The sequence below is a fragment of the Onychomys torridus genome, chromosome 3 (genome assembly GCF_903995425.1).
Source record: "Onychomys torridus chromosome 3, mOncTor1.1, whole genome shotgun sequence".
NCBI lineage: Eukaryota > Metazoa > Chordata > Mammalia > Rodentia > Cricetidae > Onychomys > Onychomys torridus.
The window spans coordinates 150,918,414-150,933,222 of NC_050445.1; the positions used below are offsets into that span (position 1 = coordinate 150,918,414).

The 14,809-nt window shown below is 39.2% G+C and overlaps 1 protein-coding gene across 1 annotated transcript in view; it reads left to right on the forward strand.

Moving 5' to 3' along the window:
- Positions 1 to 14,809, forward strand: part of Pik3c2g (phosphatidylinositol-4-phosphate 3-kinase catalytic subunit type 2 gamma) — a 324,912-nt gene that overhangs the window by 33,079 nt on the left and 277,024 nt on the right. Inside the window, exons 6-7 of the mRNA XM_036182431.1 lie at positions 6,608 to 6,678; positions 10,873 to 10,936. Of these exons, the coding sequence (XP_036038324.1) occupies positions 6,608 to 6,678; positions 10,873 to 10,936 (135 nt within the window). The remainder of the gene's footprint in view (positions 1 to 6,607; positions 6,679 to 10,872; positions 10,937 to 14,809) is intronic.

The following is a 14,809-nucleotide window of genomic DNA, read 5'->3' on the forward strand; positions in this document are numbered from 1 at the left end:
GCATACGGACCTTGGAGAAACACTCAAGATCTAACCTCCACCAATCACAATAGTTATCAAAATAACAACAAATTTGACATATTACAATTGTTGTTGTAAAGTTACAATACCCATTAATTATATTCTCAATGGCAAATCCCAAAAATGACCAAAATGGTGGTTACTGTATTAGCTTTTTTTCTATTACCCTGACAAAGCACCAGGACCACAGTAACTTACAAAATGAACATTTCATTAGGGGCTCACAGTTCCTGAGTGTTACAGTCAAGGACTAACGTGGAAGGGAATGTGGCAGCAAGTGACGCAGACATGCACAGTTCTGTTGTAGTAGTTGGGAGCTTAGCTTGCATCTGATCCACAAGCAGGAGGCAGAGAGAGTGCTAACTTGGAATGATATGAGGTTTTGAAACCTCAGGGCCCACCCCCATCAAGTGAAACAACTCCTGCAATAAGACCCCACCTCCTAATCCTACCCAAACAGATTCACCAACTGATGACCATGTATTCAAATACATGAGTCTGTGGGGGAGGGCATCCTCACTCAAACCACCATAGTTGATGTCATAGTTAGCTTCAGCTCTCAAATTGACATAATCTAGAGTCAGCTGGGAAAAGTGAACCTCAGCTGAGGAACTCCTCTTATTATATTAGACTGTGGGTATGTTTGTGGGACATTTTTTTGACTAGTAATTGATGTAGAAGAGTACAGCCCATTGTAGGCAGTATCATCCATGGAAAAGAGGGCCTGGACTGTGGATGAAAAGTAGCAAGCCAGTAAGCAGCATTCCTCTGCGATCTCTGTTTAATTCCCACCTCTTTGTTTCTGCCTTAAATTCCTCACTTGCCCTCCTTCAGTGATGCAACCCATTAGCCAAATGCACTCTTTCCTCCCCAAGTTACTTTGGGTCATAGTGTTTTAATCACATCAACTGAGAGCAAAACCAGGATAGCTGCTTCCATTTTAACACAAGTTTAACAAAGTTTTCCTTCTTGGGGACATGTGGAATACTGATGAATTTAATACATCTAATACAGTTTATCAGCTTGAACTTCTTTATTATTTAAATTAGTATACTTTAAAAAACCCTGCCCTTGTTTTTATAGTCTTCATAAACAGTGAATGTTCTTTCCTAACTCTGCTTTTAAAGTGATAACAAATTCTCTTTGACTTTCAGAATTTCAATTATAAAAGTTTATGAACAATATATTTTTTTCTGGGAAGACTGTAAATTTAGTTAGCTTTCTGCATTACCTTAGGAATATAATCATTATTATCTCTTAACTTAATTTATTGGACTTGCTGCCTTTCTAATTGTGCAAAGCCTTATGAAGCTCAGTTCATCATCCATGCTGTGATTGTCCAGAAAGTGACCTGACAGTCTAGAAATCAATTCAGACTTTAACAGTGTTAATGCTCCCATCTCAATGAAATACAATGTAAATAACTGAATACCTTTCTTTTAACATTTCAATTCTCTTTAAATTTCTTTTAAATGTGATCAAAACTGCTGTCATAGCTGTATAAGCTAATCACAGAAACAAGATTTCCCTCTAGCTCAGAGAATTTTCACAGAACAATAACAGTGATAGAGTTGTTGTTGTTGTTGTTGTTGTTTTTTAAAGATAAGACATTACCATATAGTACAAGCTGACTTACAACTCTTAATCCTCCTGCCTCATTCTCTCAAATTCTGAGATCATGGGCCTGCACAACCAAACCTAGCTCAGTAATAGATTTTGAATGAGGAAAAAATTAATTTGTTTTTCCTTAAGACAAAAATCCTATGTTAGTTTTAGAGAAAATAAAGTGCACACTGTGTTCCATGGCAGCTGAAGTGTCTCTCTAGCCTTTCTAAATACTTTACAAAGTATTTCTAGGAACCAGAGAGAAGGCTCAGTGGTTAAGAGCACTGGCTGCTCTTGCAGAGGATTCAGGTTCAGTTCCAAACACCCACAAAACAATTCACAATCTTCTTCAACTCCAGTTCTAGGAATCCAGCACATTCTAATGGCTGCAGCCATTGCAAACATTTGATATATATATATATATATATATATATATATATATATGTTTAAGCAGGCAAACATCATACATGTAAAATAAATAAATACTTGAAATAAGTATTCCTGATAAATGACAATAGGAAAAAGACCAATTTCCTCCTCCTCAAAAAAAAAAAATCTGTGGAGATAAATAAAATGCTTTCACAGTGAAAATAAGTATTTAATATGCAGATATGAATACATGCAAATAAAAAGATTTCATCCATAAATGAGTTATTAACATGCTTGCTTTGAGCTAACATCTGTGGAAATTGAAGTTCTATATGTTCTAACATCTTAACTACATTTGTTATCTATGTATGTCTTAAAACATCAGTCATATGGCACACACACACACAAATTCTTCTGCCTCTTTTTCCAGTAAATATTCTTGCAAAACCTGTGCAAAAGAGCTTAGAATGGCATATGCTTCCCTATTTGTAGATGACATGATAGTATACATGAGTGACCCCAAAAATTCAACCAAGGAACTGATACAGCTAATAAAAACCTTCAGCAACATAGCAGGATACAAGATCAACTCAAAAAAAAAAAAAAAATCAGTAGCCCTCCTATATACAATAGACAAACAGGCTGAGAAGGAAATCAGAGATACATCACCCTTTACAATAGCCACAAATGATATAAAATACCTTGGGATTACTCTAACTAAGCATGTGAAGGACCTATATGAGAAGAACTTTAAGTCCCTGAAAAAAGAAATTGAAGAAGATGTCAGAAAATGGAAAGATCTCCCATGCTCATGGATAGGCAGGATTAATTAACATAGTAAAAATGATGATCATATCAAAAGCAATCTACAGATTCAATGCAATTCCCATCAAATTACCAACACAATTCTTCACAGATCTGTAAAGAATAATACTCAACTTCATATGGAAAAACAAAAAACCCACGATAGCCAAAAGAATCCTGTACAATAAAATAACCTCTGGAGGCATCACGATCCCTGACCTCCAGCTCTACTATAGAGCTACCATAATAAAAACAGCTTGGTACTAGCATAAAAACCGACATGTGGATCAATGGAATTGAATTGAAAACCTTGACATCAACCCGCACACCTATGAACATATAATTTTTGACAAAGAAGCCAAAAATGTACAATGGAAAAAAGAAAGCATCTTCAACAAATGGTGCTGGCATAACTGGATGTCAATGTGTAGAAGGCTGCAAATAGATCCATATCTGTCACCGTGCACAAAACTTAAGTCCAAGTGGATCAAAGACCTCAACATAAATCCAGTTACTCTGAACCTGATAGAAGAGAAACTAGGAAGTACTCCTGAATGCGTTGGCACTGGAGATCACTTTCTAAATATAACACCAGTAGCACAGACACTGAGAGAAACAATCAATCAATGGGACCTGTTGAAACTGAGAAGCTTTTGTAGAGCAAAGGACATGGTCAACAAGACAAAGCTACAGCCTACAGAATGGGAAAAGGTCTTCACCAACCCCACATCTGACAGAGGGCTGATATCCAGAATATTTAAAGAACTCAAGAAATTAGACATCAAAATGCCCAACAGTCCAATTAAGAAATGGGCTATAGAACTAAACAGAGAATTTTCAACAGAGGAAGTTCAAATGGCTGAAAGACATTTAAGGAATTGCACAACATCCCTAATTATCTGGGGAATGCAAATCAAAATGACTCTGAGATACCACCTTACACCTGTCAGAGTTGCTAAGATCAAAAACACCGAAGACAGCTTATGCTGGAGAGGATGTGGAGCAAGTGGGAATGCAAGCTTGTACAGCCACTTTGGAAATCAATATGGCGCTTCCTTAGAAAATTGGGAATCCATCTCCCCCAAGACCCAGCTGTAGCACTCTTGGGCATATACCCAAGGAATGCTCAATCATACCACAAAGGCATTTGCTCAGCTATGTTCATATCAGCATTGTTTGTAATAGCCAGAACCTGGAAACAACTTAGATGCCCTTCAACTGAAGAATGGATAAAGAAAATATGGTACATATACAAAATGGAGTATTACTCAGCAGAGAAAAACAATGACATCATGAGGTTTGCAGGCAAATGGATGGAGCTAGAAAAAATCATCCTGAGTGAGGTAACCCAGACTCAGAAGGACAAACATGGTATGTACTCACTCATAGGAGGATACTAGATGTAAAACAAAGATGACTAGACTGCTACACATCTCCAGGGAGGCTACCTACAAAATGGGACCCTAGGAAAGACACAGGGATCACCCAATGACAGAGAAATGGATGAGATCTACCTGAACAACCTGGATGACAGTGGGAATAATGAAGGGCAAGATTTGAGGGAAAGAAAGCTTAGCGGAGCAGGAGATCCCAGCTGGATCAAGAACAGAAAGGGGGAACGAGGAATAACAGACTGAAAAATGAAGACCACATGAGAACAGGAATAGGCAGAGTGCTGGAGAGGTCCCCAGAAATCCACAATGATACATCTACTGTAGACTGCTGGCAATGGTGGAGAGAAAGCCTGATCTGACCTAGTCTGGTGATCAGATGGCTAAACACCCTAACAGTCGTGCTGGAACTCTCATCCAATAACTGATGGAAGTGGATGCAGAGATCCTCAGCCAGGCCCCAGGTGGAGCTCCAGGTGTCCAACTGTCGAGAAAGAGGAGGGACTGTAAGAATTGTTGAATCCAAGATTGCAAAAAGCACAGGGACAAATAGCCAAATGAATGGAAGCACATGAATTATGAACCAATGGCTGTGGAGCCCCCAGCTGGATCAGGCCCTCTGGATAGATGAGACAATTGAATAGCTTGATCTGTTTGGGAGGCATCCAGGCTGTGGGACCTGGACCTGTCCTTAGTGCATGAGCTGGCTGTTTGGAACCTGGGGCTTACACAGGGACACTTTGGTCAGCCTGGAAGGAGGGGACTGGACCTGCCTGTACTGAATCCACCAAGTTTAAATGAATCACCAGGGGAGTCTTGGTCCTGGAGGACACGGGAATGGAGGGGAGGGGATGCGCAGAAGGTAGGGGTGGGGGGGAAGGGGGAGGACAGGGGAACCCATGACTGATGTGTAAAATTAAAACACATAATAATAATAATAGTAATAATAATAATAATAATAATAATAATATAAAGTAATGCACAGATGGCTAGAGATTAACACCAGCACCTGGATATGAGATCCAGGTGATCTAATTCCATTGTGATTCATAACTATAACTGTATTTGGATTCATTTTTATAAAATTCACCTGGACAGCATAGCCATAGATCAGTCAATTAAAGCATTTTAAAATTCTAAAAACAAAGAATGGAATATGCTTCATCGTAATGGCAACAGTTGACCACATGAGGGCAACAAATTCAGCCTTCTCTCTCTTGCTTTTTTCCTCCCCAGTTTATAATTTCCCATGTTTACCAAATTGTATTTAGCTAAACTTCAGCTTTCTCTGTTTTAAAAGGAAAAATAAAATCAGTGCTCCAATTTCTGTCATAGCTGCCCTGGTGACACTAATGTAAACTCCTACTTCTTTGCATTTCTGCTGTTTCCAACAGCTTGCTCTCAAACTATTGCTATGTAATACTGACCTTATTTCTTTCATGTCCCTTTGCTTCTTTTTAACCTACTCAAAAAACTAGACAGCATAATAATGAATTCGCCTTTGACATGTAGCAATGCCTAGGACTTTCTTTTGATATTTTCTGCCAGGAACACAGGCAATTTTAAAAATAGGGTGTTTGAGCTCAGAGCCCTTACAACACAGGCTGTAAGAAACAGGTTTCAACAGTGAAACTTGTCGCCCTCGTGTGGTCAACAATGCCATTATGATGAGGCTGGAATCAAGAGGTGTGTGTGTGTGTGTGTGTGTGTGTGTGTGTGTGTGTGTGTGTGGTGTGCTTGTGCAAGTGTGTTCAGGTGCGTGAGCCTGTGCATAGGGACCATAAGATTAACGTTTTAAGATAAACACTCCTGTCAATTTGTTAAAAAAAATAAATAAATTGCCAATTAACAACTCCTAGAATCTGTAGTTACCAATAGCTGTAATTTATTTGCCTACATGAAGTGACTCTCTTACACTTCAGCAGCAGTACACAATAAAGCAAAAAGAATGTAATCATTTAGATGTCTTCTGTCCGATCATCTGACAAGGTGGGTGTCATACTGCCCTCCTATGCAAACAAAAGAGGAAAAGGGGGGGAGAGGAGGGGTCCGGGGAGGAAAAATAGAAAGGGAAGGAGAGGGAGAAGGAGAAAGAGAAGAGGAAAGCAGGAAAATTGGTGTCAAAAGCCTTCCTCCTTATTAGGAGAAATTACTGTTTGATCTGAGTGATAGCCAGATGTTTTCCCAGCATCCTCTGGGTTTATCCTCATCCAAGGCTCAGCTTCCTGTTGCACTTGGAAGGAAAGCTCACACAGTTAAAGAAAGTAGTGGAAGTTATTTAAAACAAAGTATAAAAACGACAAATGGAGGTTATCAAAAGAGGTGAACGAAATGACAGTAGGAAGCTACAGGCCTATTTTTATCTGCTCCTCATTTCTATTCACTCCATAAATATTAATACATTCTTCTGTCTGCAGAGTGAAGATGACCACAGTCTGTTTTATCTGAACCAACTTCTAGAATTTACACATATTTGGAAAATATCCAGGTAAGATGTTTTATTTCTCAATGAATTCTCAAATGCCAGATCAAATATCTTTTCTGTCAACTGTAAACACTGTCCCTTCACTGGTACGGTGTCAGCTACTGCACATTATTGGATATCTCCCTTTGGCAAACTCTGTTAATAATCATCCAGTCTTCACAGCTACTCAGATGTACTTGAGGAATAATGTGACTTTCATTTTGAAATATCTCTGCTGTTGGTTATTACACTCCAAAGATTTGTTTTTCTTATTCATTTTGTGAATTTGCACATTTGTATAACTCAGTTCATTGTAAAGCTCAATTCCCACACCTTAAAAGTCACCATCACGTGTGTCAAATTCCTCTGGACTGCCCTCCTGTAATTGGTATGTCGTAAATAGAGTAGTGTGAATTCAAATTGGAAAACTCAAAGGACAGGGACCGGGCACCTCATAATTGATCCTCACACCTCAGGGTATGCCTGTGTCACTTCGAATAGATGCAGCAGGATATCAAAGCAGAAGACAGCAGGGCTGCAGTTTGGTTTTCTCTGGAATTCAACTATTCTGAGCAGAACCAGGGAGAACCTGGGGTGTAGGTGGTGTAACTCTGATGTGTGGGGGGAAGGGTTGGTATAAGTCCTAAAGCAAAGCCTGCTGTAAAGTTAGTTAAATTGGTTTGTGGAATACTAATAACACTCATCACTTTGTGAAGCTACTGTACAGTCTGTATGCATTTTCTCATCTAAATCTCCTCTCAGTGCTGTGATGACCCATCTTGTCTGCTTCAAAACCAAAGAAATGGAGGCTCTGAGAATTCAGATGACTGACCCCAGGCTCCTAAGTGAGTGTTAGCAGGAGTGCTGAACTCAGATGCAGTGGAATCTCCAAGGACTGCCTCTTTACACTAAACCATTGTGTCCTTATGTTGATTTCCCCCAGAACCACTTCCAAACCATCCAGGCTCATTCTGTATCTTCACAGATAATTGCAAGGACCACATATAGGTTGCTGGCAATATTAAGTAAGGCTGCAGCCTCATTTTTACAAAGTCATTCTATCCATGGGTTGTGGGGAAACAAACACCAAGGAGAGAGACTGGAAGTAAGCTAGAGAGTTAGCAAAACTAGCAAGTTATTGTATAAATGGAGAATTCTTGGAGAGGAAGTGTTACTTCCAACTCGTTTGTTTGAAGATTGTCACTTCGGCCTGGTTTTGGGGACACAGATGAAGAAGCAGAGGCTGTGAGCAATTGGTTTCAAAGATATCAACCTCATGTTTTTGTCTCTCACTTGCCACTGCTTTCCCCTCACCCATCTGCATAGGTGTCAAAGGGGTTAAATCAGATCAAAACAAAATAATAAATGGGAGACGACACCTAACAGGGATGGTCTAGGTTCAGACTAAACTCTTCCACTTTTTAGCATTATCCTGAGAGTCGTGGTGAAGCTGGCAGAGCTGCCACATCCCAGTACGCCTCCTCCTTTATTACAGGAACTAAAATAGAGGTGTTAAAAACAAAACAAAACAACAACAAACCATCACATAGATGCAGAGCTACAGACATGAGCTCAGCGGGGTCTAGCCTTCAGTGAGTGCTTCTATATCTATTACATTCCCACCTGTCTTCCCTCAGTGTGACCTAGTACAGCTTCCTTCCCAGCTCCGTGATTGCCCCGCAGGCCTCAGCTCTCTGTGAGACAGTGTTTTCCTCCATATCTTCATAGACTGGAAATCCAAGCACTACCAGCCCAGGGGTCCACACCTGTAATGTCAACACTTAGGAAGGGGAAGATGGAGTGGGAATCCATGAAACTGCAACTTTTCTGACATCCTGGACTACATACCAAAATTCATTCTCAATGAAACATGGAAAACAAAGGGCCAATCCCTTGATGACTAGATTATTGACAGGGGCTTTCCTTTGGGTCCTCCACCTTCTATGATCCATCTATTTCTTACAAGTTGAGAAAATTACTGACTATCAACATTTCCAATTAGTTTTTTCTCTAAGACATATGTATATATTCACAAAGTGAAGGAATGGGTGTGTCCCCAGAGGTCTTTTTAGCATTGGAAACAGATTTTTATGTAAAAACACACTATTCTTTCCTTACCACTCCACTGGCGTGTATAGACTTTATGTATTTTGTCTTAGAAATGACAGCTGAAGTGATAATGGGATAACACGTGAGAAGGAAGCTATTGTAAAATATATTAATGGGTTTTCTACATAGATTTTTGTCTTTATAACTCATTATTCAGTTCAGCTCAGGAATTTTCAGGACAAAGAAGGAGATAAAGCTAATAATGTTTTAGAAAGTGCTCTGAACAGCAAAGCAGGCATGAATCAGTGCTCAAATCACACACATCCCACTAAACACAGATAAAGCTGCAACAGTAAGAACTTGGGAAAGAAAAATACAGTGATCTGTTGCCTAAGACAACCCCATCCATCATAAATACCTGACCAATGATTTTTAAGACTGCATATTTAATATTTCTTAATATTAACATTTACTGATATCTGATTATGAATTGCATTTGGTTTTTGTAGAGCAAACTGTTTCTCCTCTGATCTTACATCAACACAGAAGTTTCTATGACTCTGAAAGACGTGAACAGTTTGTCCTACTAACAAGCAAGAGTTCAGTTTTGTAGTAGACACCTTCTGAGTGTCCTCCAATCCAGTGTTGACAAAATCTACTTGGAGGTTGTGCCACAAGGAAAACATATGGAGGGCTCAGAACCCACTGGAGACTCTCTGACTACCCTTCAAATGGCAATTATCACTGGTGCTTGTGATCAACAAGCTCTAAATAGGGGCCTTATAATCTTCCCCTGAGGTTCATGATGACTTCAGGAACTCACGGGTCCATGTTGATACTTTTAAGACATTACAGAGGTAAGAGATGAGGTGATTCAACAGAACAAGAAAGGATGCAGAGACCCCGGTTATCTCTAGGCACATCACTCTTCAAGAAGCCCCCTGTGGTCAGCCATCTGGAAGCTTTGCAAACAATGACCCTTTGACTTCCAAAGAGCCTTCATTATGTATACATGATAGATCAAATTACTGGCTACATTAGCTATTTATCTAGCTACTGTGATAAAATACCATAGCTCAGACAATTTAAGAAAGGAAAGGTTTCTTCTGCAATGGTCACAATTTGAAGGTACAATAATTATGGCAGAGATGTCAAGGCAACAGGAGCTTGATGCAGCTGAATTTATGCCCCTGTGGTCAGGAAGAAAAGAAAGGTGAATGCTAGTACAGGACCCAAGCCTGAGGAATGATGCCATCATTTCCAGGGTGGCTCTTCCTACTTCAATTAACTTAAGATAATCCCTCACAGACATGGCCAGAGGCAGAGGGTAATGTAATACAAACAGTTCCTCAGAGGTGCATCTCAAGGTGAATTTCCTAGGTGATTCTGGATCCTGTCAAGTTGACTGTTAACACTATCATACTGGTCATTGGTGACTAATCTTCAAATGCCAGAGATTGAGGAAATGCGTAAAACTAATCTCACCAGATGTTTCCTGCAACCAGGTCCTACATCACAGAGACTTGGGACTGGCAACTTAAGAGAGAAAAAGTTTATTTCAGCTCACAGTTTAAGGCCCATCATTATGAAGTCCCAGCAGTGGGAGCTTGAGCAACTGGTCACATTGCATGCTCACTAAAGAAGCAGAGAAGAAGGAGGAGGGTGTGTTCATGCTCAGCACACCCTCTGCATCTTAGACAGTCCAGGATCTCTCTTCCTATGGAATGGACCCACCCACAGTCAGTGATTCTGTCTTCATTAAACATAAATCAAAATGTGCCCAGGAGCCCTTTTATCTTCCAAAATGATTTTATATTCTGTCAAGCTGACAATAAACACTAACAATCACACCATGTAAAATATGATATGCACGTTGTGGGGATAGTAGGCTTGTGAAAATGTTCATAATTTTAAATATGTTTTAAAGGATAATAGATCAAGTGTGAAAGAATGCCAGGAGTTGATGTAAGAACTCTCTGAATTAGTTCTGAAATTCCATGAAAATAAAATAATTTCAAGGTAAAAATTTTAAGTCATATGAAGTAATGTTTATATTCTGCATGACAGAGAATCTTGGGAAAATAAGAACTCATGATAAATGTCTGTGCTAAAAATGTGATATTAGATTTCTACACAAATTTAATCAAATTTTTATTTTTATCTTTGTAGACAATGCCTCTCCACAGTAGTAAAGAAATACAACTTCCATGTCAACCACCTCTTGAAAAATCAGGTATTGGCTTCAAAAGCTTTAGCCATCTATTCAATGAACATTTATTAAGCATATCCTATTTTTTAAAATAGGGTTGGGGATTTAGCTTAGTGGTAGAGTGCTTGCCTAACAAGCGCAAGGCCCTGGGTTCGGTCCTCAGCTAAAAAAAAAAGCAAATAAAAAAACTTTGCAAGTTTCTTAAAGAACTGAGATGAAAAAAACAGAGTCTACATTTCAAGAGGATTTCCATCCACCATAGGAATATAGATAAGGTAAAAGTTATAAGGAGCAAAATGCTATAGATGCTACCAAAAAGCCATATGCACACAGGAAACACACAAAAAAGGATGATTAACATCACACATTTCAACTGTTTGTTGCCACATTAGTATGTGTTTCTCGATCAGAGGAGAATGGTGGAAAGTAGGGAAAACATTCAGCAAAGTAAAAATAGGAACAAAAACAATGAACTGACAAACAAGTTGGTGTGATTGGGAAACTATATTAAACTTTGGGAAACTTCAATTAGGTTCACGGTGAAAGGCGGGCAAGAGTTATGTAGATACTATTGGCTTTTATATAACCAGCCTAATGATTTTTTGATTTATCAGCTGATGGCAGAAGCCATTGTTCACAATAGTACAATGACTGATGGGTGATTAGAGAAACATCCCATTAGCCCAAAGCAATAATGAAGGCTTAGTCCAGCATCACACTGCAAGATGGAGCTGAGGTGAAATGCAAAATTTGCATGATTAGGTGAAAGACTCAGTAAGCCTAAAATAACTGCAGATTTCCAGGCTGCAGCTGACTGTATGGAGAGATCAATTCCAGAGTATAACAATGAGAGGAGAGGATGGCTCAGCAGGAGAGAATGATGGATTCAGTCCAACGCTACTAAAATGTGTCCACCTGCTGGGCCTCCAGGTTGTCATCTCCATTAGGCACATTATTTCTGAGAGCTGCTCTTATGGAAGGGCTGGTATTTCAAAAGTAAGACACCACACCACCTTCCTCAAAGCTCTGTAAATCAGAGTGTAACTCTGAGCAGATGAGGACTTCTTTTCTCATGAATCAATGGAATCAAGAGGTCCACAAAAAGATGAAGCTCTCAGGTGACTGACTGTTCCTAATCAGAATGATCATGGTCTTGATGTGGATGCATAACTTGTATATGAATGTGAATTCTATACAAATAATTAACAATATGGGGATGACAAGACAATTGTACACCTCATTTTCCTCCCTGAAGTCTAGTACTCTCCTTATTGCAATTGTCTTTCTTGGGCCTGCCTTGAACTTGGAAATATAAAGATATGGAGTATGAGTTAATGAAAATGGCACTGTTTTTAAAATTGTTCTATTTATTATTCTCTCATGCAATACTTCTCAGCTGTAGCTTCTCCTCTTTCCCCTCTGCCCAGTTCCCTCCTCACCTTTCCTCTCCCCAGATCCACTGTTCCTGTTTCCCTTCAGAAAAACACCAGGTTTCCCAGGCTTATCAATTTAATATAACATAATAAGATGCAACAACACAAACCCTTCTATCAAGGATAGAGGAGGCAATCCAGAAGAAGGAAAGAGGTCCCAAGAGTTCCCCAAAGAGTCAGAGACATCTCCATTCCCAGTTATCTTATGAAAGTGTCATAAATGAGGCCTTGGAGGTATCTCAGTAGATCAGGTACTTCCTATGCATATTAAGATCAGAGTTCAGATCCCCAGCATCCAGGTAAAAGGTTGGATATGGTAGCACACGTTTGTAACCCCATATCTGGCATGGCAGAAACAAGAAGATCCTGATAGCTCACTAGCCAAGCAACCCAGCTAATGCAGTGAGCTCCAGATTCTATGAGAGACCCTGTCTCAAAAGGTACAGCACAGAAAGACTTAGGAAGACACCCAACATCAACTTCTGACTTCATGGGTGCTTGTACAGGAGCCTGCACACACATGATCCATTCTCTCTCTGTCTCTCTCTCTCTGTCTCTCTGTCTCTCTCTGTCTCTCTCTCTGTCTCTCTCTCTGTCTCTCTCTCTCTCTCTCAGACACACACACACACACACTGACACACAACTATATATACACACATATGTAGACAAACACACACACACACACACATATATATATACATACATACATACATACATACAAAGTTTTGTAAGTTGTTCTTTTTTAAACTTGGTTTCTTCAATCCCATTATAATCTTTCTTTCTGGTAGAATTAGAAATGTCCCAAGACCTAAGGTACATTAAGACTTCAATCATCTATGCAGCAACACTTCTGAGGGTCAATAATCTAATTAGAACTGATTCTACTTGGTTGAACATCTCAGTGCTGTGCATATGTTGTATGCGTCTCCTTTCCACACACACATGATCAGACTTTTGAGGATCTGTAACATTTCTGGCTTTCCAAATTTAGAAACTTGATGGCATTACTCAAATAGGAAGCTGTCCATGTGTTCACTTTGAAGGAAACCATTGGCTACTATTAATTTTTCCAATATGACTAAAATATTGGCAAAACATCAAAGAAACACTGTCTTAACATTGTCACCAGCAAAGCACAGCCATTGCTTGCAAATAGATTAGTTTATAAATAGGCCACAGTGCCTGAATGTTTCCAGATGAATTCAATCCAAAACAAAGAGCTTTCTCTTATATTTAATTTTTAAAGTTATGTGCATATGTGTATGTTTTGTTCTGGGTATGTGCTCATGAGTGTAGATGCACTTGGAGGACAGAAGAGGGCATCTGACATCCTGGTGCTGCCATTCCAAGTGGTTGTGAGCCACCTGACATGGGTGTTGGGAACTAAATTTGGGTCCCCTGGACCAGTACATGTTCTTAACCACTGAACCATCTCTTCAGACTCATAAAAAGCTTGTTAGATGAGCTTTTGAAGTGGAGCATCCAGAACAATGTGTGGGCAGATCATAGTGTCACCAGTTCTGAGTGATGCACCTGCTTAGTAACAAGTGAATAAAGCAGCATTGCATCAAGGCCCCAGTGTCACAACACCTGCTTCTTTGACAGGTAACATTTCATTAATGTCCCAAACAGCATCAATTTGAAAAATAGTGTTTTCACCATCTCTTACAAGTTTAGGTTATTATGTATGATTTGAAGACAAAACAACAAACCTTCATCTAGATAAATGTCATGAATATTCCTAAATAATGTGGGTAATTTAAACCAACAAAAGTGTTTGTTTCTTGAAGTAACTATTTCAACATATTTAGACATTATTCATTTAAGATTGGGTGCCCTGGCTTGTGTCTTACATGGCTAATTGTGCAGAAAGGTTATATGGAACTTTTCCAGTGAACACTTTCCTCGTAAAATCCATTCTATGAGTATTTTGAATTGTCAGGAGTATAATTTTAAATCTATTCTATATCTTGTATTCATCTTTAAATTTTGAGAGAAATTAAAAATAAAGTTTCCCCAAAGGTATTACTGAATGCTTACTTGATGCAAATAATTGCACATTTTGCTCACTGGATAAAGAGAAATGGCGAGTGGCCTTCCATGAGGTAGCTGAGGACCTGGGTTGCTATTGGACACATTTACATAAAAAATTCCCAGAGTGTAGTCTATTCATCCCAACACTATAAAAATCATATCTTACCCTAGCTGAAAGAATTGACTTCTGGTTCAAAATTACTACTTACTAGGACATTTAATATTTTGCTAAGTCCCTACTGAAATATCAGTCAGGAATTTTGGAGGTAAGCAATCCCAATAATGTACCAGAGAATCTAATTGCAGAGCACATCACTAAGATTGCATGAAGTCAACTCACACTGTGAAATGCAGCTTGACTCCACGTAATGTTTCCGTGGTCTAGGAAGGGCTAAGGGCTCTCTTTCCTAGTCCTTCCATCATCTGGCCA